The 25,366-nt window shown below is 44.6% G+C and overlaps 1 protein-coding gene across 1 annotated transcript in view; it reads right to left on the reverse strand.

Annotated features, from left to right (window-relative positions):
- Window positions 1-306: 306 nt before the first annotated feature.
- Window positions 307-25,366, reverse strand: part of LOC147425418 (D-xylose-proton symporter-like 2) — a 68,471-nt gene continuing 43,411 nt past the window's right edge. Inside the window, exons 9-14 of the mRNA XM_086500858.1 lie at window positions 13,587-13,649; window positions 13,042-13,122; window positions 12,858-12,956; window positions 12,602-12,739; window positions 724-938; window positions 307-608 (exon numbers count right to left, since the gene is read on the reverse strand). Coding sequence (XP_086356984.1) covers window positions 804-938; window positions 12,602-12,739; window positions 12,858-12,956; window positions 13,042-13,122; window positions 13,587-13,649 — 516 coding nt within the window. The 3' untranslated portion in view covers window positions 307-608; window positions 724-803. The remainder of the gene's footprint in view (window positions 609-723; window positions 939-12,601; window positions 12,740-12,857; window positions 12,957-13,041; window positions 13,123-13,586; window positions 13,650-25,366) is intronic.

Consider the following 25,366-nt stretch of genomic DNA (forward strand, 5'->3'; position numbering starts at 1 on the left):
CTCACCCACGTATCAGCTGGAGAGTATTCATTGGTTCTAAGCGCAGCTCACGAACAAGGTTGCAGGCAAGTTCAAGGGTGCCATAGGGTGTGACAGCTACCATGTCTTTAGTCATGAACCAGACCTTGGCACTGAGTGCAACTATACTTCAGACGTAATTAATCTATACAAGAGTAATTAGACCCCGTTAGAATACTGGTATCAAAAATAACGACCATAACCCATATCGGAAAACTGTCAAATAGCCCCACGATGTAAAGCGAGGCTACCTTGGATAACTAACTCTGTATGATGTAAAAACAGTGGTTGAAAGCACAATAAATGGCCTTTACAAGAAACAACTCAATTGCATTCCTGAAATTTTACAGAAGGCGATTTGTAATATACATGAAGCATTTTTCCCAAGAAGGGAGAAGAATGAAAGAATTGACCTGAAGTTTATTCTGCTGATAAAGCAAAAAAGTAAGGATGGTTGTACCAGGATGACATTGAAAACTCCTGGATTTGATCTTTGCTTTCATATTCTATTCTACAACAATGGCTTCAATTTTGGGACTGTGAGTTTAAACACGTCGCGACATGGATAACAGAGCTGTAATGTCGATAACCTGCGATATGAAAGAGCAGAAAACATTACGAAAGCTACCTTTTAAATTTAACATGAGAACGGCACTCAAGCTAACCAGCAGATGTCATCATATAACAAATTTTAAGATCACCTACACTTCCAATGGCTAGAACTAATTGCAGATCCAAAAACTTCACCACAATATTGTAATCCTCCAAGTTGGCCAGCAGTTTTCTCATTCTGCAAATTTTGCCTCTATCTCCTCCAGGCTTAAACCTTTCGTCTCTGGAACTACAATATAGATAAACAGAAGAGCGACAACTCCGATTGCTCCAAAAGTACAGAATGTGGCAGCTGTGCCAATGGCATCCTGAAAGAAGGAAAGAAAATGCTAACATTGAATCATTCAGGATAGTTATCACAAGAAAAGGCTAGAAAGTGACATTGACAATAAACTACTCATTTTTGGGCACAAAATCAAAGTCTACATCTGTAGGGAAGGACTATTCACCTCTGCATTATCACACACCCCCATCGTAAGCACTGTCCATGAGTCAGACCTCTTATGTGTATTGTACAACAGTACCAAAATATGGGAAAGGTTTAGAAATGCCGTGTATCGTAGCCAACCATGGCTAGGGCAAAAGGTGCTGAAGAGGATGCAACACAAAATTTGCCAAAAAAAGAGGAGCGCCTACAAAATTTGAATATCTGAAGAAGAGAGAGAGGATGCTGAGAATCTGACACTCGAGAAATTTACTCTTTAGTTTCTGGCTCATATGCTACTAAGACCAAGTCCGTAATTGAGGTTAAAATCAAACAACGAAAACTGTGAGCAAGGGTGTAGACCTTCAGATACAAGAATGAGGTTCTCCAAACCCACAACAAAATTAGGGTACCGAGTCTATCCCTGAGAGGGTGCAGACTTTCAGAACTGTAAGACCTCTCTCTCTGGTTAGGTTCTTACCGCCATGCAAGCGAAATTCAGGACGAAAGCATAGGAAACATGCACCATCTTCCCATTTTATCGCTCATAATTTTCCCCATAGTAAATAAAGAAAGAGAGAACTGTTTGACCGAAATGTGAGCTACATTTAAACTCGGTAGGAACTATACGTCAGAGACAGCTTAGCATTCTCTGTTTTGCCTTTCCATAAGGTTAGGTTCAGTATACTCATATCGTTATGCACTCCCACTTTCTGCTGTCAAAATGCAACCCTCATCTCTATTTCACACAGGCATGGGTGGGAAGGGATCAAGAGAAGCCGAGAGTTGGGGATCGCCACCCAAATCGGCCCAATATTTACACAAAAGAATCGGATGGCCCTCGTGCTCCACACCGTTAATCTCGTTTCGATGTGCAGAGGAGGCTCTGTAGCTGAGTCCACACAGATGCCCCAAATAAGATTTTGCCCGAGGCACATGGGGTATTCACAGCAGCTCTTTACATTATGTGATGCAGACCCTCAGCTCAAACCAAGGGGCTCACCCAGCAAAGACTGTACGGATTTCCGCAATTTGCGCTGCTGTTTTTTGCTGGCAGATTTTGAGTCGGAAGCTTTTGGGACTCAATTGCTTTTGAGTTTAACTGCTTTTGGGGCTCTGCTTTTGGCATCCCGTAAGAATAAATAAACCCAAGGGGTCACACTTCTCAGAGCATCTGGGCACAGAGTCTGAGAGCGAGCACCCGCAGGAGTTGTACTTTGCTCAAAGATTAATATAAAAGAAATATAGCGACTTAGCAAAGAACAAGTATGGGCTACTCTGGCCCACACAGTATGAAATCATGGAGACCCCGACAGCATGGAGATGCAACCTCGACAGCAAGTTGACGAGTGCGCAAAGAAGATGCTTCAGTTTGCTAAGGATCCCCAATATGCAAAATTTTTGACCCAGCAGTCTGTTGGAATTTAGGGTTGCGGGAAAACACACACAGCTTGGAGAAGACGAAGGAAGCTCAAGGCACACAACAGAGAGTGTATTACTTAGTGTGCAATGGAAAGATAGATAGCGCTAGAATGAAAAGGCGTATATACAATGCACGGGGGAAAAACCTCCTAGAGAGGGAAAACATGCCTCAGCGGTCCTAAGTGTGTTCACACACATCACTACCACATGTTATGGTAACAAATCCCCCCTGGAGTGAGGCGGTGAACGAGAGTTGGCACATGAGTAAAGGGAAGTGCCATGCCCTAAGGACATGATCAATCCACAAAGGGAAGTAAGCCCGAAGCTTTGCGGAAAACTTCGAACTTCTCACGAAACAATGCCTTTGTGAAAAGATCTACAAGGTTGTCATGTGTTGGCACATAAGCCAAGCTGATCTCTCCTGTTGAGAGCCTCTCCCTAACATAGTGGTAATGCACCTCAATGTGCATTGTGTGAACATGAAAAACTGGGTGCCAATGCGCTCTGACTGTCAGTGTAGATAGTGTTGGCAGTGTCATGTCCAACACCCAAATCAACTATAAGGCGTCTGAGCCATACACACTCAACTATAGCTGTGAAGACTGCCCTGTACTCCGCCTCACAACTAGAAGTGGCCACACTGGTTGCTTCTTGCTCAACCATGATATACATGAACTGCCACGCATGAAACAAAAACCACTTGTGGACACTCGCGTGTCAAAACAACCAGCCAATCTGAGTCCGAAAAAGCATGTAAGTCTGGCGGAAATGATCCCCCGTTGGGATAAAACAAGCCAAGATGTAAAGTGCCACTCAAGTAGCGGAAAATCCTCTTGACAACCTGCCAATGCTTAGACCCTGGGCTCTGCATAAATCTACTGACTAGTGAGACTGCAAACTGAATATCCAGCCTCGTGTTGCATACATAAATGAGGCATCCAACAGCAGTTTGGTAAAGAGTGACATCTGCACGATCACCAGCATCAATTTCAAACCTGTTTCCATGGGAGTGGCAACAGGTTTGCAATCCTCAAGTCAAAACTTACATAGCAATGTCTCTATGTAAATTTTTTGACACAAGGCAATACCACCATCACACTGCTTAAATTTTATACCCAAGCAATGATGCAACAGGCCCAAATCTTTCATCTTGAAAGTAGCATTCAAAGCAGCCTTAAATTCAGCAATATGTCTCTCATTTGGTCCAGTGATCAACAAATCATCTACATAGAGAACCACAATGAGAAGTACATCACCCTCACGCTTTACATACAATGTGCTTTCTGTTGGACTGTTACGAAAGCCTTGTTTGACCAAATGAGTGTCAGCCTTCGCATACCAAGCACTAGGAGATTGCTTCAACCCATACGAAGCTTTGTTACCTTTGCACACCTTATCCTCTTGTCCTTTCTTGACAAAACCGCGAGGCTACGTTACATAAACTTCCTCAAATATGTCACCATTCAAGAAAGCAGTAACAATGTCTGACCAATGTACATCCCAATCAAAATGAGCTGCCAATGCACCTAGAAAAGACATAGTAGTCATACGACAAGTGGGAGCAAAAGTCTCTTCATAATCTATGCCTTCTTGTTGTGCAAAAATCTTTGTAACAAGTCGAGCCTTACAACGATCAATCTCACTATCCAGCAATGCAGTTTTAGCCTCATTGCGACTTGCATAAAGACCAGCCAAGATATCCCAAGCCTATTTTGCAGATTTCATTGAACAAAGGTAAGGAGTAATAGTGTGCTTCACAGACAACGCAATCAATGCATGAGCATGCACATCTTTTACATCCCAACGAGCTTGTTCTGCCGTAGGCAAAACAACTCTAACAGCAGTAATCCTTGCAGCAAGACCTACAACATCCTCAGCATCGCCTGTACCCTCAGAACCAAGACGTACATCAATGCCCTGCACAACATTCCAGACACCCTTTTGACACAAGAACATGTTGCATCATGTAAGCCCACATAGAACAATTGTCCGCATCCAATCTGTTCTCAGCAGCAAATGAAACCGGCCTGTGGGGCGGTAGGCTTTAGCTTTCACCCGAAATTCTTTACTTTACTTTAGGCACACAAAGAGAGAGAGTACTTTGCAAAGGGAGCCTGCGACGGGAATTAACACTCAAGCACACACACAACTCGGAAGCTAGAATGCTCCAAGCAGACGCCGACAACCTATAGGCCCCAAAATTGGCGCCGCTTTCGATATTTCTTTATACTTTGAGAGGGTAAATTACAAAGTAGAGTCCTGGGAATTCTTTACCTGTATCCACCTAGATACCACCTGTTTTGGCCAAATTTCGGCAACATAACAGCCCCAAAACTTGGGCGAAACCAATTCCCCTGCTAGAACTCACTTCCACTCGCATAAACTGTTGACGTGTCAAAGCCTAAAGAATGGAGCCAACTTACAGATGTCGGCCGAGGGGCCTAAATCTTAAGAAGAACAAGTAACGGAAGAAGAAGTCCTACCAACTTATGGGAACCCCATCGGATGGGCCCCAGTGACATAAAGGGATTAAAATAAAGCAAGACTCACACACACTCACGCAAATCTGATGACGTGACAGCTGTACAGTAGATTTCCAAAAATTGCACTGGCATGATGACGTGGCAGGCTGTACGGATTTCCGTAAATTACTATTGGCAGCTTTTGGCTTTGCTTTTTGAACCAGAAGCTTTTGAGTTTTGAAGGCTTTTCACTGTAAGTGCTTTTTAGGCCAAGGGCAATATGAGGTTAGGGCTCATTCTCTGGCATGCTTCCTGGAGAAGGTGCACAGTCTGGAGTACCGGCTTGTACTATGTTGATGCAATATAAAGAAATACCGAAAGGGGCGCCAAGATTTGGGGCCAATACTCTCTGGGTGGAATTCCGTCACTCCGTGTCGCGTGTCGTCTCCCTCTCTCAGTTCAGTTATTATTGAAGTGTTAAAAGTCTGTTCAGTCTGTTCTTTTCTATTGGCACGTGGTGCCCGTCTTGTGACGTTGGTATCAGAGCATCAGGCGTGTGCTTTTCTGAAAGCATACCAGTCCTACAAAAGAACAGACAGAGCTATTGGAATTTTATTCGAGGTATCTTTGCCCTCCAACCCGGACTTATTAGGCACTCCCACCCTTACTTCATCGCGCATCGGGCGCCCTCCCGTCTTCATCGCTGTGTCTTACAGGGCATAAGCCATAAAGAACCCAAGACTTGGAATTCATGGATTCAGCAGAATATTTGCAGTTTTTGCTCAACGAGCTTCACGACATTCTTTCGCGGCATCCTCAGCAGAATCTTCCGATGTTGCAAAGTTTTCAACAATTTTTTAGCTACATGTTACCCCCTGTGATGCCCCAGGTGGTACCTCCTCCTCCGGCACCAGAAAGTACGAGAGCTTCCAACCGGCAACCTTGTCAGTCATCTGTTCCATCAACTCGCTAAAAATACAAATAAATATGTAAACTCACTAATAGTGACCTGATACACACATTTAGTATCACGCTTGCAAAAGACTCAAGACTCTGAGGAAACCCTAGGAACGGGGGTCCCGTCTCATGCCAGCCTACCAAGTGGAACACCGTGGAGTGTAACGCCGAGAAAGGTACATCTACCTTAAATACAGCAAGGCACAGCCACAAAGCAACCCTCACTCCCTAATCTGCTCTTGGGAGATACTAGAGCCACTACAGAACAGGAATCTAAACTCTAACCTAGCTAACACGATGGTCTTTGGTCAAGTTCCGGAAATATCCGGCTCTTGATACCAAGTGGATGGAGGAAGAGGACTTACCACATAATCCTTAGATACTAGAGCTTTACCTTGAGGCTTTTGCCGACTATAATTAATGATGAATCAGCGGGTTAAATCTGGTGTGGTGCAGACTATACAAGAGGGGGGTCTCTTGAAACCGGCCCGTGGCGCGGTAGGCGTTGGCTTTCACCCGAAATTCTTTACTTTAGACACACACAGAGAGAACATGCAAAGGAAACCTGTGACGGGAATTAACACTTAAGCACACACACGGCTCGGAAGCTAGAATGCTCCGAGCAAACGCCGACAACCTGTAGGCCCCAAAATTGGCGCCCCTTTCAGTATTTCTTTTTTCTTTGAGAGGGTAAATTACAAAGTAGAGTCCTGGGAATACTTTACCTATATCCCTCTAGATACTACCTGATTTGGCCAAATTTTGACAACATAACAACCCCAAAACTTGCGCGAAACCAATTCCCCTGCTAGAACTCACTTCTACTGGCATATACCCTCTGATTCCAGCCCAAAAACAGAAAATTCAGCTCGCTCTATTTACTGGTTTTTGCCCTGTTTTCAGCCCCAAACAATCCCCTAACTGTCCTCTGCCAGTGGGACACTATTCCCAAAGGTTTTGGCGTCCGTATGGCTGAAAAACAGTCAATTTACAACGCATACACAGCGCTGAAAATGCACCTGTACGGTGAGGTTACGACCCTCACCGGTGCCTGCTTTGGAGTAGCAGTTAGCTACCCATGTTCCTGCTCAAGAAGGCTCTTGCCTCAGCACAAAAGCATGAACCCACATAGTTGTACATCAGTCAAATGAAGAGCCCTCTTGTGGGGCATGACATAACTGCATGTGGGGGGGGGGGGGGAGGGAGAGAGTATGTGTAGTGTGCAGGGAATCACTCCTAGCACCACACTGTACATGAGAGGGAAAGAAAGCACTCCATAGCTCTTAACCAGTGACAGGTTCTCAATGAAGCATCCCCCCAGCATAAATCGAGTGCCCCCTCTTCTACGCTTGACCTGTAATACATCCGTGAACAAATAGATGCAAAAAGGGGAAGATTTCCATGGCTGCCAAAACCTGCGTATCGCTGAAAATGCAACAAAACAGCCCTGTAAACACGTATCTGATACCTTCCAATGCTGAAAATGAGCTCCTTGGTCCTAGGTAAATTCATGGGAAGCTCAAAAATGAAGAGAGATGGCTGAAAATATGAGTTATCAGGCTCCAAAACTGCTCCAAAAAATCCGTTACGAGTTCTGTTTTCCCAGACTTGGTAAATTGGCCAAAAAGTGCCACTTGGCACTTATACATACAATTTCCCCGCATTGGGCTTCCTGCTTAAGAATCTCTCGATTGGTGCATCAGTTGACTTTGCAACAGAGTAGTTGACTTTGCAACAGAGTAATAAAATGTTCCCCTTGTCATTCTGAAGCTAATGACACGAACAGATTTCATGGCCCAAAATAGCAGTTCCCTAAGTTTTAGGAGATGCTTCCGTTGGGCTCCCACTGGTCATCTGACCATCTATCCTCATTGGGACCACATCCAAAAGTGCAATGTGGCCCGACTGTCGGATACTTTCTGTTGGTGATCCCACCTTGACTTTATGCCTTTATTGAGTCCAACCGTTTGCTACTTCAAAAAGAGGGTCTCAAAAATAAAACAAAAATCATTGGAAAGAAACCAACAACTAAGGTTAGCAGTTGCCACGTCCTCGTGACATAGTTAACAGCTGCCACGTCCTCGTGACATCTCTCCACTTCCTTGTCACAGGTTACCTCGATGAAATAAAGTCACTGATTTCTTTGAGATTTCAGGGATACTAAAATGCTGACAGTATTCTGTTGAATGACTTTAAGTAATGATATACATTTGAAATGGAATTCCTCAAATGAATATGTTACATGTGCTCTCTCATGTGTGTATTGTTTGAAGATGAAATAACTGCAGCATTTTATCTTAGTCACCCAAGGGGTGATGTGAATGTAATAGTAATGTTTGATACGTGTCGAAAAGATGAAATAACTGCAGCATTTTATCTTAGCCACATGAGGGGTGATGTGTTACAGGCTTGGACACAAACCACTGAACTTTGAGAGAGAGAGAGAGAGACGGCACGATGGAGTTCCATGCCCAGAAGCACTGTTGTTTGAAAGTGACCTTCTTAAATGAAGAGGTCAGTAGAAAAGAATCCCAAAACCTCTCGTAATATGCGTCCAAAGTATCACCCTTGGTTATCCGAAGATGGTTCCAAGCGGTTCTCACATCTCGCTCGTACTCTTGAGTCAACCAAGAAGAAATAAAGAGCCGTTTGAACTTCAACCACTTAACCAGAGCTTCTTTCCTCGGAAGAAGAGTGGACCACCATGTTCGAGCATTTCCCTTTAAAAACGATGCGGCCCTCCTGCTCTTGGAGTGCTCTAAGTAATGCCCTCCAGAGAAGGCTATCTCGAACTGCTGAATGAAAGCCAAAGCCCTCAGAGCATCTCGGAATCTAGAAAAGAATTCAAATTTTATTGATTGTCCACCCTCTCTAAATTTCTTGCTCTTATCCTCGAGGAAATCGTACTGGTTGGCTCTATAAAAGTGCTTCTTCTTCGCATAAAACATGTGATCGTAGGAGTCTGAACTGTCAGAGGATGACTCCGCTGTAAACTATCAAAAACTGGTCGGAATCTGATCTTCTTTACCTTTTTCTTGTTCTTTTCAAAGCTTTGCTTTTTGCTTCGCTTCTTGCCCTTACTATCCCCCTCGCTCAAGTCAGAAGAGGAAGCACTCGAAGAACTCTCAGAAGAAGAACTGGATAGTCCTTCAAAATGCACACGCTTCTTCTACTTTCTTGCAGATGCAAAAGAAGATTGACGGCCCAAGTAACCGGGGAAGTAGTTTCCTTCTTGCGCTTCTTCAATTGCTTTTTCAAGGGCTTCTTCGTGTCCAGAAGATGACTAATCTGGGTCTGGACCATCTCTTGAAGTTCTTCTTCAGTGAAGATCCTCGGAGTAGGAGGCTTCTTGATTGCCGGTTTGATTGGTGGTACAATGGCTTTCTACCACTGAGTATGCACTTCAGCCATCGACTGCTGGGTCGAAAATTTTGCAAATTGGGGATCTTTAGCAAACTGAAGCATCTGTTTTGTGCACTCGTCAACCTAATCTCAACGTTGCATCTCCAAGAGTTCGTACTGTGTGGGCCGAGGTGGCCCGTACTCATCTTCCGCTAAGTCGCTTGAATTTGCCGTATTGCCTCCTCCCGCCTCAGTGATTGCAGAAGAGTTGTTTTGCAAATATGTTGTAATCGCGGACAATTACTCTCTTTCAAGAAGGGGAGATGTCACAAACTGCTGACGTGTCAAAGCCTTGAAGAATGGAGCCAACTTGCAGATACCGGTCGAGGGGCCTTAACCCTAAGAAATAAAAGGTAACAGAAGAAGAAGTCCTATCAACCTATGGGGACCCCGTCCGATGGAGCCCCAAGTGACAAAATAAAGCAGGACCCACACACACACACACACACACAGAGAGAAAGAATTACATAGAAGTTGTACGAAAATTCCGGAAATTGCGCTGACATGATGACGTGGCAGGTTGTATGGATTTTCACGTTTTGCGCCGACTGCTGTACGGAATTCCGTGATTTATGCTGGCAACTTTTTGGCATTGCTTTTGGACCAGAAGCTTTTGAGTTTTGAAGGCTTTTCATTGTAACTGCTTTTCAGGCCAAGGGCCTTTAAATATGTGCTAAGCGCTCATTCTTTGGCATGCTTCCTGGGAGAAGGTGCAGAGTCTCGAGTACCGGCTTGTACACTGTTGATGCAATATTAAGAAATACCGAAAGGGGCGCCAAGGTTTGGGGCCAATACTCTCTGGGGTGAAATTCCGCTACTCCGTCGTCTCTCTGTCTCAGTTCAGTTGTTATTGAAGTGCTAAAAGTTTGTTCAATTTGTTCTTTTCTATTGGCACGTGGTGCCCGGCTTGTGACATGCTCGCTCTCAGACTCTGCGTCCAGATGCTCTGAGAAGTGAGCCCCCTTAGGTCACTTATAAACATTACAAGGGGTGCTAAAAGCAGAGCCCCAAAAGCATGTAATCCCAAAATCACGCAGCCAAAAGCTGTCAGCACGGCCGGCGGAAATCTGTACAATGCCACGTCAACGTTGTCAGCGCGATCTCCGTAAATCCGTACAGCCACGTCAACGGTCAATGCAATCTACGGCGTCCGTACAACTGCCACGTCAACCGTAGTTTTTACTGCCTAGTTGTCTCTTTGGCCCCTCGGTAGTTGTCCATAAGTTGGCACAATTTATTAGTTTGCAAGCTTATTAGTTGGGCATACCACGTCATCAGTTTGTGACATCAACGCATTTTATAGAAATCTCTTTCAAGGTTCAAGCTTCTATCTTTTAGGGTTTGGGGTTAGTTCGTTCAATGTCTCTCGTCCACTCGGCGATTTCTCTTCCAGTTGGACATGCCACGTCATCACTTTGTGACATGATGTGCATGTGATAGTAATGAGATTTAATAGATCAAGACATCCGTGAAAAGATCAGCGTAGTTCAGATGTGAATGCTAAATAAGCTACAATGATCATGATCCTCATCTAAGATCTCCACGGGGATAACAATGTGAATGTTCAGTGACTATCATATTTGTGCAAGTGTTGGATGTGTGCAGTATAGTACGTCGCTAGGTTTTGGTCTATGTCTGTTTTGCAGGGGCAATCGAGGGCAATTACAATTCTTTCAAGAGGGGGCTATGTCACAAACTAATGACGTGGCATGGCTTAACTCGCGAAACCTGGCCGAGGGGCCTAAACCCTAGCAAAGAGGAGGAGAAGAAGTTATTACCAACTTACTAAAGATGGTCGAGGGGCCTAAAAGATGAGGGTTCGGATTTATAAAAATCCTAACCCTACCGTGACAAAACCTGGCTGAGGCTAAAAACCTTATAAATAAAGCAGAGCCACCACAATTGCATAGAGATGCAGACGTGGCACTTCGTACGGATTTCCACGATTTTCGATAGCTAACCGCCGTAACATAGCGTACAAAATTCTACGATTTATGGGGCAGTTCTTTAAGCGCTAGCTTTTGAAGCACAAGCTTTTAAGAGTCACACCTTTTGAGGGCACCAGCTTTCGGACCTCTTATACTGTTTTTAAGCATGGTAGGCCCTCCCTCTTCATCATATTAGCTTGGGAGCACTGCGAGAGATAGGACCCTCAGACATTTGTACTCTTGCAAAGTAATAATAAAGCAATATCGAAATGGGCATCAGACTTTGGGGCCAATGCACCTTGGCTCGGAACTCCGTCGTTCTGTGTCAACTCTCCTCTTTTCTCTCTCCCTCTATTCAAGTTTGCAAATTTCCCACATGTGTTGTTGTAGATCTTTGACTTGGTGTGTCCAAGTCGATTACACTCTGGCAAAACCATCCATCACTCACCTGAGGTAGAAGGACTACCTTCGGGAGAGTGTGGGTGTCCCAAACCAAAGTGCATACTCTAGATATACATATTGTCTTGGCAGCGACTGAAGCTGCCATGCGCGAGGTCTCTAAGATAGTCCCATTCCTAGATAAAAGCGGGAGATACTCTTCTAAGGCCCAAGAAGTAGACTAAAATGGGCAAATCTGCTTTCTCGACAAGAACATCAAAAGTTGGAACAAAACCATGGCGTCACTGTCGAAAATGAGCTTTGATTTCTCGGATGGCCAGCGGGATCCTCAAAATGACCTTGGAAGCAGTCTCCAACTCAATCTGGTAGTAACCACGCCCGAGGAGCTATACGTCAATGATCTTTCCCACCTCTGCAAGAAGGCAGCCTGGAGGGGGTGGCATGAAGGCGCTCCACCTCTGCTGCAAGGCTCGCTTGCTCGGCGATAGAGCAAGTCGGATGGTGTGCTCTGCCGGGGGGGGGGGGGGGGGGCCTTCATCTGAGTCCCTTTGGGCCGGAGCAAGAGCCTTCACCTGTGTTTGCTACTGAAGAAGAGAAAAAGGTGAGCACACAGCAACAGCGAGCTCTATTCTTCGTTTACTTTCGTTCTAGACGATCATATCTTTCGAATGATGGTTGTGGCTTTGGTCATCTATTCAAGAGGCCTTGATGTGCTGTCATGTTTCTTGCACGTGACAGCCAAAGCAGATAAGGACCATTTTAGGTCCTCCGTCTTGGGATTAGGTAGTTAGTTATTATTGGTACACTGCAACTACAGGAGGCTTGATGCTTTATCTACAATGATAGAAGGCTTGAAACATGATTCAGTTAGTTAGTCGAGCTTGTGCTCTTTCACTGCAGAAAAATATAATGATTTAACCTCGTTGACAGAAAGCTTAGACATGAATTTTTATTAACAATGGACAAATTATATTTACCAGTATAATCGGAAATGCAAAAGTCACAGTGGCATTAGCAGAAAAGTTTATAAGAAGAGAGAAACTAGAAGCCCATGCCCGAGTCCTCAAAGGGAAAATTTCTGAGAGTAAGAGCCAGCCCATGGGTCCAAAGGACACCTGAAAAAAACCAGCTTAAGCGCTTCATGATGAGCATACATAACTACACCCATTGAAACGCATGCAGCTTAACCATTTTTAAAGCAAGGAACGAGCACATCATACTTCAAAAAGATACCTGATAGGCACCCACGTAACAAAGCAAGGCAATGACTGCTAAAACTGATCCACAAGGCACAAATGCATAATATGCTGCCAGTACAAAGAGGGAACATGTCTGCCAAATAAAAGACAAAGAAGCTTAGCTTAAAACATTATCTCTGTGCAAACCATCTTTTATGCAGAACAAACTACCAATTTACCAAGATCCCCACGCCTCCAATCAACAATGGTCGGCGACCTATTTTATCGACCTTCCAGACTGCAATCAATGTCATAATAATCTGCAAAATTAAGCAGTGTAGTAACTACTTAAATTTCCACAACTAGAAAGCCTTAGCTGAAAGGCATTTTGTTCAAAAGGCGTCGTACTTCAATGGAAAGCACAGGAACAATTGCCAGTAGTGCAGATAAGTTTCTATCCATAACAACACACTTATTCTCTGAGCACTAAGAAAATACTATGTCGAGACATAAAGAAGGAAAATTTCCCTGGAAACAGTATCTTAAATATAGTTTTCATGCTTGCGATTAAACAACTCTACAGAGGAGCAGCAGTCCCTAGAGTCAAACTAAACCATTAAAACTTCAAGCCAAAAATCAGTCATTGTACTTGAGAGTGACTGAAACTTGAAAAATTTAGCATAATTAAGGAAACAATGCTGTCAGTACTCCTAGTCATACAAAATGCAAAATCCAATAGCTTTAAAAGCGTATTCCAGCACCTCAATGCTTATTGATATAGCACCTTGAAAACTGCAAGAACTATCGAAATTTTTGCAGCATCTGAGACACGAGAGAATCCAACAGTCTGTAGCCATCAATGAGCACCAAAATCAATAAATCAAGCTCTCTCTCTCTCTCTCTCTCTCTCTCTCTCTCTCTCTCTCTCTCTCTCTCTCTCTCTCTCTCTCTCTCTCTCTCTCTCTCTCTCTCTCTCTGTGTGTGTGTGTGTGTGTGTGTGTGTCGGCTCCTCTCTCTTACTGTTTTTAGGGTTTTGCCACCACTTTTTTGCCGTTTTTAGGGTTTTGAAACTCTTTTTGGGCTGTTTTTAGGGTTTTGAAACTCTTATTTTTATGTTTTTAGGGTTCCAAAACTGTTTTTTTGCTGTTTTCTAGTGTTTCGTCGCTGTTTTTTAGGGTTTTTCCACTGTTTTTTAGGATTTCAAATTTGTGTTTGCTGTTTTAAAAGGTTTCAACGCTAATTTTCTTTGCTTTTAGGGTTTCGCAAGCGTTTCTTGCTGTTTTTAGAATTTCTTGTTATTTTTTGTTGTTTCTCTCTCTCTCTCTCTCTCTCTCTCTCTCACTCTCAAACAAGAGAACCCAAACGCCAAGATACGGGACTCAAAAAAGAAGTCTCAGCCCTTAAACAGGAGCTTGCTGATAGAGTAAGCAATGGACTAGAGGAAGGCGAATTTCAACCCTCGGTAATTGATGAAATCAAGGAAATTAAGGAACAGGTAAGGTTGATCACAGAGGAAGAGAAGCTGAGTGTGGCAAAGACATCTTCATGGGCGGAGATGATAACAAGGACACAGAAAAAGGCGGACGAGGCTGAAAAATGGATCGAGGTCGCCAAGAAAGGGAAAGGTCAAGAAACTCCTTGTACACCGACGCTTATTAACATGACTCTCGAAGAGGAACAAAGAAGGCGGATGCGAGCACTGCATGTGAGAGTGACCAGTCTCAAGGACATAAACAACGTGGAGAAAGAGGTCGCAAGCCTTACATCCATGATGGGGATGGAAAAGCCTTTGCACACAAAGGCATGGAGGGTAGGTAAGAAAAGTGATGGCCTGGGAGAGTCTTCAAAGGGGAGAGCTCTCATACTACGCTTCCCCTCGTCGGAAGAGAAGAAGGAATTCTTGAGGAAGAGGCCTACTCTCAAAAAGACAGGTATTTTCCTCGGTGATGACCTGACCCTCTCACAGCTCGCACATATGAGAGAGGTAATGCCAGAGATTACAGCGGCAAGGGAGAAGGGAAAGATAGCCTTCTACAGAGATGGACGGGTGGTGATTTTAGAGCGGCGTATTGCATGACGGTGCGAGACCTATGGGACCACACTGAAGATGGCTACCTGGAACTGTAATGGGTCTATGAGGTTGGACGTGGGTGCATTTGAGGAGAGTTTCAAAGACAAGGATATTGTGTTCTTCTCAGAGACTCATCAGGCCCCTGGACAGGTAATGCCACATGTGGTGGGATACAGATGGGAAACAGCTCACAGGACAAATGCGAGATCTGAGCACGGGAGTAGAGGTTCACGAGGAGTAGCAGTGCTATTTAGAGAGGAACTACAACCATTACTACATATTGTACGAAGAGATGATCATGCTAGATATATGTGGGTGAGACTGAGACCTGACATAGGTCGATTCCTATATATTGCCATATGTTACTTTCCTCCCAGTACATCAATGTATGCCGCATCTAGAGGGCAGTCGCCTTTCTCTATCCTAGATGATGACATTTGGGAGTTTTCAAGGGATGGTGATATCATTCTCCTAGGGGACTTCAATGCTCGAACGGGCAACTCGCAGACAGTCTTCTACGACACCTCAGATGAGGTGCTTCGAGAGCTGGATGCGGGTGAGTTGGGGCTTGACAGATGCTCAGATGACAGAGAGCAAACAGTATGGGAGATACCTCATGGAAATGACGACCACACATGGATTAGCCATACTTAATGGCTTACAGCGATTTCCTGGAGCAGCCGGTTTCACATGCTTTCCACATAGACATGGGGCCAGTACAGTAGATTATGTTATGACACAACCGAGCTTTATCCCCTACATTCAGGATTTCACAGTGGGAGCCAGGCCAGTGGGCATAGCAGTAGATCATGCTCTATTGACACTGTCCGTTAAATTTCAGTATAGTACAACCCAGACACCAGGAGGCAGGCCACACACCCGCTATACATTTACACCAGAGACTGATTTCCTTTATACAGAGGAGATTTGGGACCGTCTATTGGAAGGCACAGCTGGCAGAAATGGTACAGGCCTCTCAGTGGAGGAGTGCACCAATATACTGACTGAGACACTGCATGGGGCTGCATCAGTGGCATATCCACACACTCAGCCGGGTAAGAGACGACATGCTGGGAGCATGCCACAGAATAGTTGGTATGATGAAAAATGCAGAGAGATGAGGACACAGCTTCAGAGGGATCTTCTGTTAGGAGTCATCACTTACAAACAGTCTCGGATTGCTTTCCGACGCCTTGTGCGACGGAAGAAGCGAGCTTACCTAGCTCAGATGGAGCGAGACTTATATCAGATGTTATTGAGTAGGGACTCCGGAGAGGCATGGCGACTCTTCCATGAGCACTCTCCTCCACCAGTGATTACTTCACCTGATGTGTGGGGCCAATATGCGACATCATTGTAGCTTTGTGGATTTTCACAAAGCATTTGACATGGTACCAAGGGCTCGATTGATGCGCAGACTGCAAGAGATGGGGGTGCCCCATAGAGGTAATTTGGGGGATAATGGCTTTGTACAAATCAGTGGTGGGACATATACGCACTCCAGAAGGGGTATCTGATTTAGTTCGCTCTACTATTGGAGTGAAACAAGGTTGCCCATTGTCTCCTACTCTATTCGGTATGTATGTGGATGAGGTGTCTGATTACATTGACAGAAAGGGTGACAGGGGTGCCCAGCTGGCAGGGACGTGGATCCCATTGTTGCGTTATGCTGATGATATTGTATTGATATCTGACTCACCAAAAGGTATGCAACGACATCTGGACGCACTACGCAGTTTTGCAGAGGATAGTGGCCTGGGTGTAAACCTAGGCAAAACAAAGGTTATGGTGTTTAACACCACACCGCAATGGGTCAGGAGATCAGTACCTACTTTCAAATATGGTCAGGAGATTGTGGAGTATACAGATGCATACACTTACCTGGGGGTAGTCTTCACGGGGCCGAGATTTTCTTTGAGAAGAGCAGCAGAGACTAGACTAACTAGAGCCGGTGCGGCTCTGGGAGGAATGGAGAGGATGTGTTCACAAGTTCAGTTCCAGGAACCTAGGACAAAGTTATGGCTCTTTGATACTTTGGTAGCCTCTACTATGTTATATGGGGTGCAGGTTTGGGGACCTTCTATAGGCCAGTATGGGTGGAGGCGTATGGAGAAGCCCCTGGTATCTATGATCTCTCGGCTGATTAGAGCCAAGGTTTCTGTACCGCATGATATCATTCGAGCGGAATTAGCTGCCCCCCCTATGGAGATTGAGGCGCTCACAAGATCAGTCTCCTTTGTACACAGTCTATGGGATACTACCAGAGACAGATATGCAAGGGTGGCTCTAGAGTCCTCCAGACAATTAGCTTTTAATGGGGACACATCATGCTGGTATGCTCAGATGACATCATGGTTTCAGACACATGGTTTCACCATGGATAGGTTGCCTCCTTTTCAATACTCTCTTCAGGCACCCTTGAGGTCTCTGACACGGGTAGAGATTAATAGACTCATCCGTCAGGATTTGATCCAACTGGACACGAGAAGGACATGGATAGAGCCATTACAAGAGTTGGGCACAAAGATGGCTTTCTATAGAGAGCATCTTCTCCACCTCACGGGGGATGGGTTTGTGATTCGACCTAGCTATATGGACGCGCATCTTTCCCATGGTTTGCGTTGTGCCATTGGCCAGATACACACGTCCTCACACCAGCTCGAGATTGAGATTAGCAGATTCAGAGGGACACCGGCAGATAACAGAATATGCCGCTTATGCCATCTAGAGCCAGAGACAGAAGTACATTACATATGTCATTGCACAGTATACTATGAGATACGAGGTCGTTTTCACTGTCTATTCAGAGAAGGTTTTGGGCCTCTATCTAGGGTCATGAGTTACGAGGATCAAAGATGTCTTGGGCTTTATCTACTTGAGCTACACAAGCATAGAGGAACCTTACTGAGGAGAGGTGAAGAGAGACATCCCCAGAGACAGATCACAGATTTCTTTACACTAGATACTATACACCCAGAAGAACAGACAGAGGAGCAACCAACGACGGTGGAGAGGTCTACCCGCACTACTGGCATTCTCATAGACCGAGCATTGGAGCTAGGGAGATCTAGACGACCCCGAGGGAGGAGAGGAGCTACACAATTTCGAAGGAGGCTACGGCAAAGGATTCAAGCCATACTCTTTCGTCGTCCAGAGTGCAGATGAAGATGGATCTCTACTCCCCTCCCATATTGTCTTCACATTGTACTGCTTAGTTTAGGATCCCGCAGTATTTATATTTTGTTATCCTAGTTTAATTTATTTTGTTAATCTGACTTTGTATCATATACACCGCATTGTAACTTTCTGGTCTCATAGGTCACTTTGGCCTTTTGAAGACATTAATATAACATTTCATTTCATTCTCTCTCTCTCTCTCTCTCTCTCTCTCTCTCTCTCTCTCTCTCTCTCTCTCTCTCTCTCTCTCTCTCTCTCTCTCTCTCTCTCTCTCTCTCTCTCTCTCTCTCGTACTTGTACTTCAGACATTGTATTTGTACTTGTACTTCAGACATTGTATTAGATTCACCACTTTGTATCTCATGGTCTCATAGGTCATTTTGGCCTTTTGAAGACGTTAATATATCATTTCATTTCTCTCTCATGAGAAGCATCAGAGAAGCAGCTTCTCCCACGTGTAAGAAGATGCATCCCTCGCCGGCCGCCCACAAAGCCTCTTTCATGCACATACGGAAGAGGATGTCAGCAATAGAGAAAGAAATGAGAGAATGGAGAAACGAAGTGGAAGAGTGGAGGAAGGAAAGGAGCACTAATCTTCAAAGATAGACCAAAGAAAGAGATGGCATGCGTAGGAGGATCGCTTCGCTTGAGGAGAAAGTGGGCATCCAAGATTCCATCATCCGAAATCTACATGGTGAGCTTCTTGAAGCCAAAAGTGGGTGACTTGAAGAAGGGGAATTTCAATCTCCATGATGGAGGAGCTGAACACAATCAAAGCACAAGTGCGGGTCATCATGAAGAGGAGGAAAAGGAGTCATCTTGGGTCGAGGTCATCACCAAGACACAAAAGAACGTGGAGGCGACCGAGAAATGGATCGAGGTCACCAAGAAAGGGAAAGGTAAAGAGGCTTCTTCTACACCTGCCATCATTAACATGACCCTCGAAGAAGAGCAAAGAAGGCGGCTACGTGCCTTACATGTGAGGGTCACCCGCCTCAAGGATGTCAGGAAAAGATGTCACAAGCCTCATGCCCGAGATGGGAATGGAGAAGCCTTTAACACAAGAGGAGTGAAGGCCATGGAGGGGTGGGGCAAGAGGAGGTGACACTTGTTCGTGGGGGTGATTGTTAGAGCCGATACATGACACACTGTGAGACCTATAGGACCATACTGAACATGGAAGCTTGGAATTGTAATGAATCTTATAGGTTGGATGTGGGCGCCTTTGAGGATAGCTTTCGGGACAGGGACATTATATTCTTCTCACAGACTCATCAAGCCCTTGGACAGATAATGCCACATGTGACAGGATATAGATGGAAGACAGCTTGCCGGACTGACACAAGATCCAAGCATGGGAGCAAGCGGGGGGAGCAATATAATTCAGAGAGGAGTTACAACCAGCACATTGTACGAAGAGACCATCATGCTAGATACATGTGGGTGAGGCTGAGGGCCAACACAAGCCAATTTTTATACATTGCCATATGCTACTTTTCCCCCAGTACATCAATCTATGTTGCGCCTAGAGGCCACTCACCTTTCTCAATCCTAGACAATGACATATGGGAGTTTTCCAAGGATGGTGACATCATCCTCCTAGGAGACTTCAATGTACCGGTGGGCAATGCCTCACAGGCATTTTTATACATTCATATGCACTTTGACACATCTATGTTTGCGCTAGAGGAGGAGATTTCTAGTGAGGTGGATATTTTTTGGAGTTGGTGGAAGGATGATGTCTTAAAGCCTTCCCTTAATATAAAAGAAAAAATACCGAATGGGGCGGCAGATTTTGGGACAATACTCTGGGCACGGAATACGAAAGGGGCGGCAGATTTTGGTGTCGACCACGGAAATAGTAAAGTTTGAGAATTAATTTTAAAGTTGAGAAGAATTTTAAGTGATTCTCTCGTGTGTTGTGTCAGATTTCCGACTTGGGTTACACAAGTCTGTGACAGTGATATCAAAGCCTAGTCGATTTCTCTTCTACCAGGAAATCCGATCTCTTTTCTCGTGACACACATGGATTCTGGCAAGAATCAGACAAATCCTCATGTCACCTCGAGAACGGGAAGCAGCAGGGAAAATTCGAATGGATCACGAATACCGGCCTACGCAGTATCAGCTAATGGAGATGCAACGTCAACAGCAGGTTGATGAGTCCCCAAAGCAGATACTCCAATTTGCAAAGGATCCACAGTATGCTAAATTTTTGACCCGACACCCGATTGACGAAGTACATACGCATTGGCAAAAGGCCATTGACTCACCAATAAAACCGGCCCTCAAGAAACCTTCTACCCCAAGAATGTTTAATGAAGAACTTGATGACGTCGTCGAAAGATGAATCAACCAACTTTTGGGTGCAAAGAAACAAACGAAGAAACACAACAAGGGGACTGACTACCCCGGTTATTTGGGCCGTCAATCTTCTTTTGCAAGTGCAAGAAACAGAAGAAGGATGTACGTTTCAAAGGATTGTCCAGTTCGTCCTCATCTTCTTTTGACAGCTAGGACAGCTCATCCTCTTCTGACTCGAGTGATGAGGACAGAAAGGACAAGAAACGACGAAAGGACCATACGTTTTACTCAAAAAGGAAACATCTTTACAAAGCGAAACAATATGATTTTCTCGAAGGCAAGGGCCAAAAGACCGAGGAATTTAAAGAGGGAGGACAAGCAGTAAAGTTTGAAACCTCTAAGTCTTTAGCCTTTATTCAACAGTTTGACATAGCATTGTTTGGAGGTCGCTATACAGAGCACTCCAAGATTAGACGGGCAGCATTCTTTTTGAAAGGCAAGGCATGGACACGGTGGTCTACTCTTTTGTTAAGAAAAGAAGCACCGATGAAGTGGCTAAAGTTTAAGAGACTCTTTCTCTTCATGGCTCACTCAAGAATACGAACAGAACGTGATTACTGACTAGAATCATCTTCGGATGGTCAAGGTAGAACCCTTAGATACTTACTGTGAGAGAATTTGGGATGGTTTTCTATCTGCTTCATCCTTTAAGATGATCAGTTTCAAGCAGCAAATCGAGCGGTTTTACTGTAGACTTCCCAAAGAGATCCGAGATTATTGCCTTGAGAAGAAGTCCAAGTCCATACAACAATTGATAGGACATGCTCAGCGGGGATTTGCTATGCATTCCGGTAACTTGACTTATCCACCAGATGAATCTTCAACAAGTCATAACAGAAGCAGAGGACAGAGAGATACACGATCTCGACTGACAGAAGAGCAGAAAGACGAATTTCAAAGCGGGAAAGTGTTTTGAATGTGGAGAACAAGGGCATATCTCTACATGGTGCCCCAAAAAGGCACAAGAAGAAGAAGAACTAACAGATTGAAGATAGATAGATACTAGATAGAAAATTTGAAATAACTAGCATTATTTTGCTTTATGAATTTATGAAATAGGACTTTTTGAAGATGACTTTGATTTAAGTATGAAACTAATGTTTTATGGAAGATCCTGCTATTGTGAACAGATAACAACATCGAGAATGAGATAATGATAAATTCGGAGCAATGACAGCTTCAAAATGAACCCGATAATAAAAAAGATCATGAATTTTGAATCATGATGAATGATTGAATGGAACTCTCATGAGCGCATCAAGAGTTCCCGCGGGATGAGATGGCCACACAACTAGAATTGAATGATTGAACCACTCTGTTCAGATGAACTCAGTGTGTGATTGCTGGATTTGGGATCCCCGGAAATGATTACTCGCACAAGACCGTGCTTGAGTGCAAATAAAATGATTGACCAAATGACTGCAACATTTCGGTCTCGAGAAATCTATGGACATGATCACAATATGGGATTAGTAATCCGAGTTCAGTCAAATCCGGGATGGATCTAGATGCAATTACTAAATACGTTGCCAGGAATCATGGTCCTAGATCAAAACGAAATCTATGGACATGATTGACAATATGGAATTAGTTAATCCGACATCAGTGAGGTTCGGTGCGGATCTAGATGCGATTGCTAAATACGTTGCCAAGAATCATACTCTATGTGATATGATTTGAATGTGATGGATGTGACTATTGTCTTTGTACAAGTGCTGGATTTGTGTCATCTAGTGCATCCATACTTAGAATCAATGTTTACTGAACTGATTTATGGCTTATGTCTGATTTTGCAGACGTAATCGAGGGCGATTACAATTCTTTCAAGAGGGGGGTATGTCACAAACCCATGACGTGGCATGACCACCCGAGCAAGACCAAAGGTCAGGCTATACGGAATCCAGGCAGAGCCAAAGGACCAGCTGTACGGAATCCCAAAATCTGTATTGATTGCTAACTATTTGAAATCCCGAAAATTGCGCTAAATGCTGACGTGGCAGACTGTATGCGAATTGTGCTAACAACAAATGACATGGCACACTGTACGGATTTTCGCAAATTGCGCTGGCTGTTTTTTTTTTCAGTTTTTGGAACCAGAAGCTTTTGGGAACAAGTTGCTTTTGGGACAAATTGTTTTTGAGTTGAACTGGTTTTGGGGCTCTATTTTTGGGGCATCACTTGTAAGAATAAATAGACCCTTAGGGGCCTCAATCTGCAGAGCATATGCACGCAGAGCCTGAGAGCAGAGGTCCAACGCGTGTTGTACTTTTCTCAAGCCTTAATATGAAAATAAATACGAAAGGGGCACCAGATTTTGGGGCCAATACCTCTGGGCACGGAACTACGCCGAGCCGTATCGACTCTAATTTTAAAGTTGTGAAGTATTTTAAGTGCTTCTCTCTGGTGTGTCGTGTCAGATTCCCGACTTGGGGGGTGCCCAAGTCTGTGACGGTTTTTGCAGTTCTATTCAACCGTGTCATGTGTGAGGATCTACCTGAAACTTGGAGATTGCCTACTATTGTGCCTATCTTCAGCGAGGAAACTACCGTACTATTATGATTGAACACACATTGGCACAGTTGTATGCATCTATCCTTGAGCAGCAGTTGAGCAGATAGGCAAAGAGTGAGGGCATACGGACAACGGGACTGGCCGGTTTTAGGAGAGGCTCTCCACTCTTGACCATATTCTGACACTCAGAGCCATCATTGAGGAGGGTGGGGCACATGGGAGATGTATTTATTGTAGCTTTGTGGATTTCCACAAAGCATTTGACATGGTGCCCACAGCCAGATTGATGTGTAGACTACATGTCACGTGACACATCCAACCCTATGTGTCCATGGACAAGCTACAGCATGATCAAGGTTCAGTCAAGTCAAGTCAGTCTAGATTTAGAAGTGATCTGGCACTTTTGTGAGTCTATTCGTAGACCGTGCATGCCGAGTCACTTAGCATAGATGCATATCCTCTGGTTGCACACAGCATGATCATCAGTATTCCCTTCAGAATCCATCAGATTCAGTCAGGGGAATTTTCCATTGCATTTAGCCTATTTTCCCTATTTTTGGTATTTTTCACTTATTATTTTTAAGTGACTTTCCAACAAAAGTAGGTAGGGCAATTTTGCTAAGTTAATATATAAGCAAACCCAAGTTAGCACTTTCTGGCAAAAGAGGCAACAGGAGCTCCCGCTCAACAGGCACCTTCTCAGCAAGAACCCATCAAAACCTTGGCGTTTTGGTGTTCCCTCATCGCCCACAACCTCAGCACCCTAGCGTTTTCTGTTCCTAGCAGTTTCCCACCGCATCAAGCACCAAGCCTTGGCGTTTCCAGCTTTCCCAAGATCGCCACAGCACCAGATCCTTAGCGGTTGCATCAACATGCACTAACGCCAACAGCAGACCCTCAAGGACCAGCGTTTTTCATTAACGCTCAGCAGTCAGCCAGCGTTTTTGGTTTTCAGCCTTAGCGACAGCAGAACAGCAGCGTTTTTCAGCAGTCTCCATAGCAACAGATTCATCCCTAGTTGGGTGCAGAAGAACCCCCATTTTCAGCCATAAAAACGCAGCCAAAACAGTCATTTTCAGCCACCCAAAACAACCCAAAGATTTGCAGATTTTCAGCAGTTAGAAGACCACAGATTTCAGCCCTAAAGTCGTCGTCGTCGTCATTGGCATAGTCCCAAGTTGCATCAGTCCATTGCATCCGCATTGTACCACTTTGTGCAATCAATAAATAGACAACTCTCGCCGACGAGAGTCGGGCCTTCGGAGGAGGGTTTTACGTCGTCTCTGGTGTCGTATCTCTCTTCTCTCTCTATCTCTCAGTCTCATTCACTTACACGCACAGTGTCCATTCACTTTGTTTGTGATCATAGCATTCTCTCATTAAGAACGGAAGGCTCTACCTTCCATAAGAACAAAAGGAACCTTGAGCACAGTTCGGAGCACTCATCTTGAGCAAAGCGCAAACAATCATTCCGCTGCACCTAACAGAGCTTTGGCAGTGTTCTGTATCACTCAAGGAAAGAACCACAAGAACCACAAGAATTTTTTTGCTTGTTGAGGTCGCACGAACCCAAGTTCGCTTGGGCGTGTCGATTCCTAATTGTGTTTTTTTGAAGAGCGACAGGAATCCAAAGAAAGAAGGGCTTGTCCAGCCTCCCCTTGTGTCTCTTTTCAGTAATTGAGAGCGGACCATGCACTTAGCGGCCGGCCAATGGACGTGAGGTGGGAAAAATCAACCTTGGTGTGAGCGCAAGGCCGCCAAGGGGTGCGCCCGCGGAAAAGAGTAGAACTCGGGTGAAGAGAAGATCCTTCTCGAACACAGATTGCAAGAGAAAGAAAACCTCAAGAACCTCAAGACCCTCAAGAACCCAAGAACCCAAGACCCTCAAGAACCCATGTTCCTCGTGAACTTAAGAACCTAGAACCCACGACTTCAAAATGGTCATCACTCGAAGCGGAATGGATACTTGGCTTGAAGGTGATGAGCATGAGAGAGGCGAAGAAGAATTTTCCCCACCAGAAGGTTTTTCCGACCCTCCCCCTTCCCCATCTACGACACCGATTGCACTAACTCCAATAGAGGAGTTGGAGCTGTTGTTTATGGAACAGAATTTACAACGCGAAGCAAGAAATGCCGCAAGAATAGCAGCCATAGAGCACACATACCAAGAAAGAATGGCAGCCATAGAGCGAGCAAGCACGCTTGGAAGCCAAAGAACGACAAGCCAAATTTGATCATGAATGCAAAGAAAGAAAAGCACAAATGGAACGCAGACACGCAGAAAGAAAAGCAGAAATGGATCGCAGACACACAAAAGACGAAGCAGAAAGAACAAAGCAAGACAAGCAAAATTTGGTCGCGAGATCAAAGCAAGGAGGGAAGAGTTCTTGCGACTCTTTTCTCAAGCTCAGGCACAGATGCAAGAGATTCGGGAAAAGGAG

The sequence above is a fragment of the Adiantum capillus-veneris genome, chromosome 25 (assembly GCF_014529385.1).
Source record: "Adiantum capillus-veneris isolate H3 chromosome 25, ASM1452938v2, whole genome shotgun sequence".
NCBI classification, from domain to species: domain Eukaryota; kingdom Viridiplantae; phylum Streptophyta; class Polypodiopsida; order Polypodiales; family Pteridaceae; genus Adiantum; species Adiantum capillus-veneris.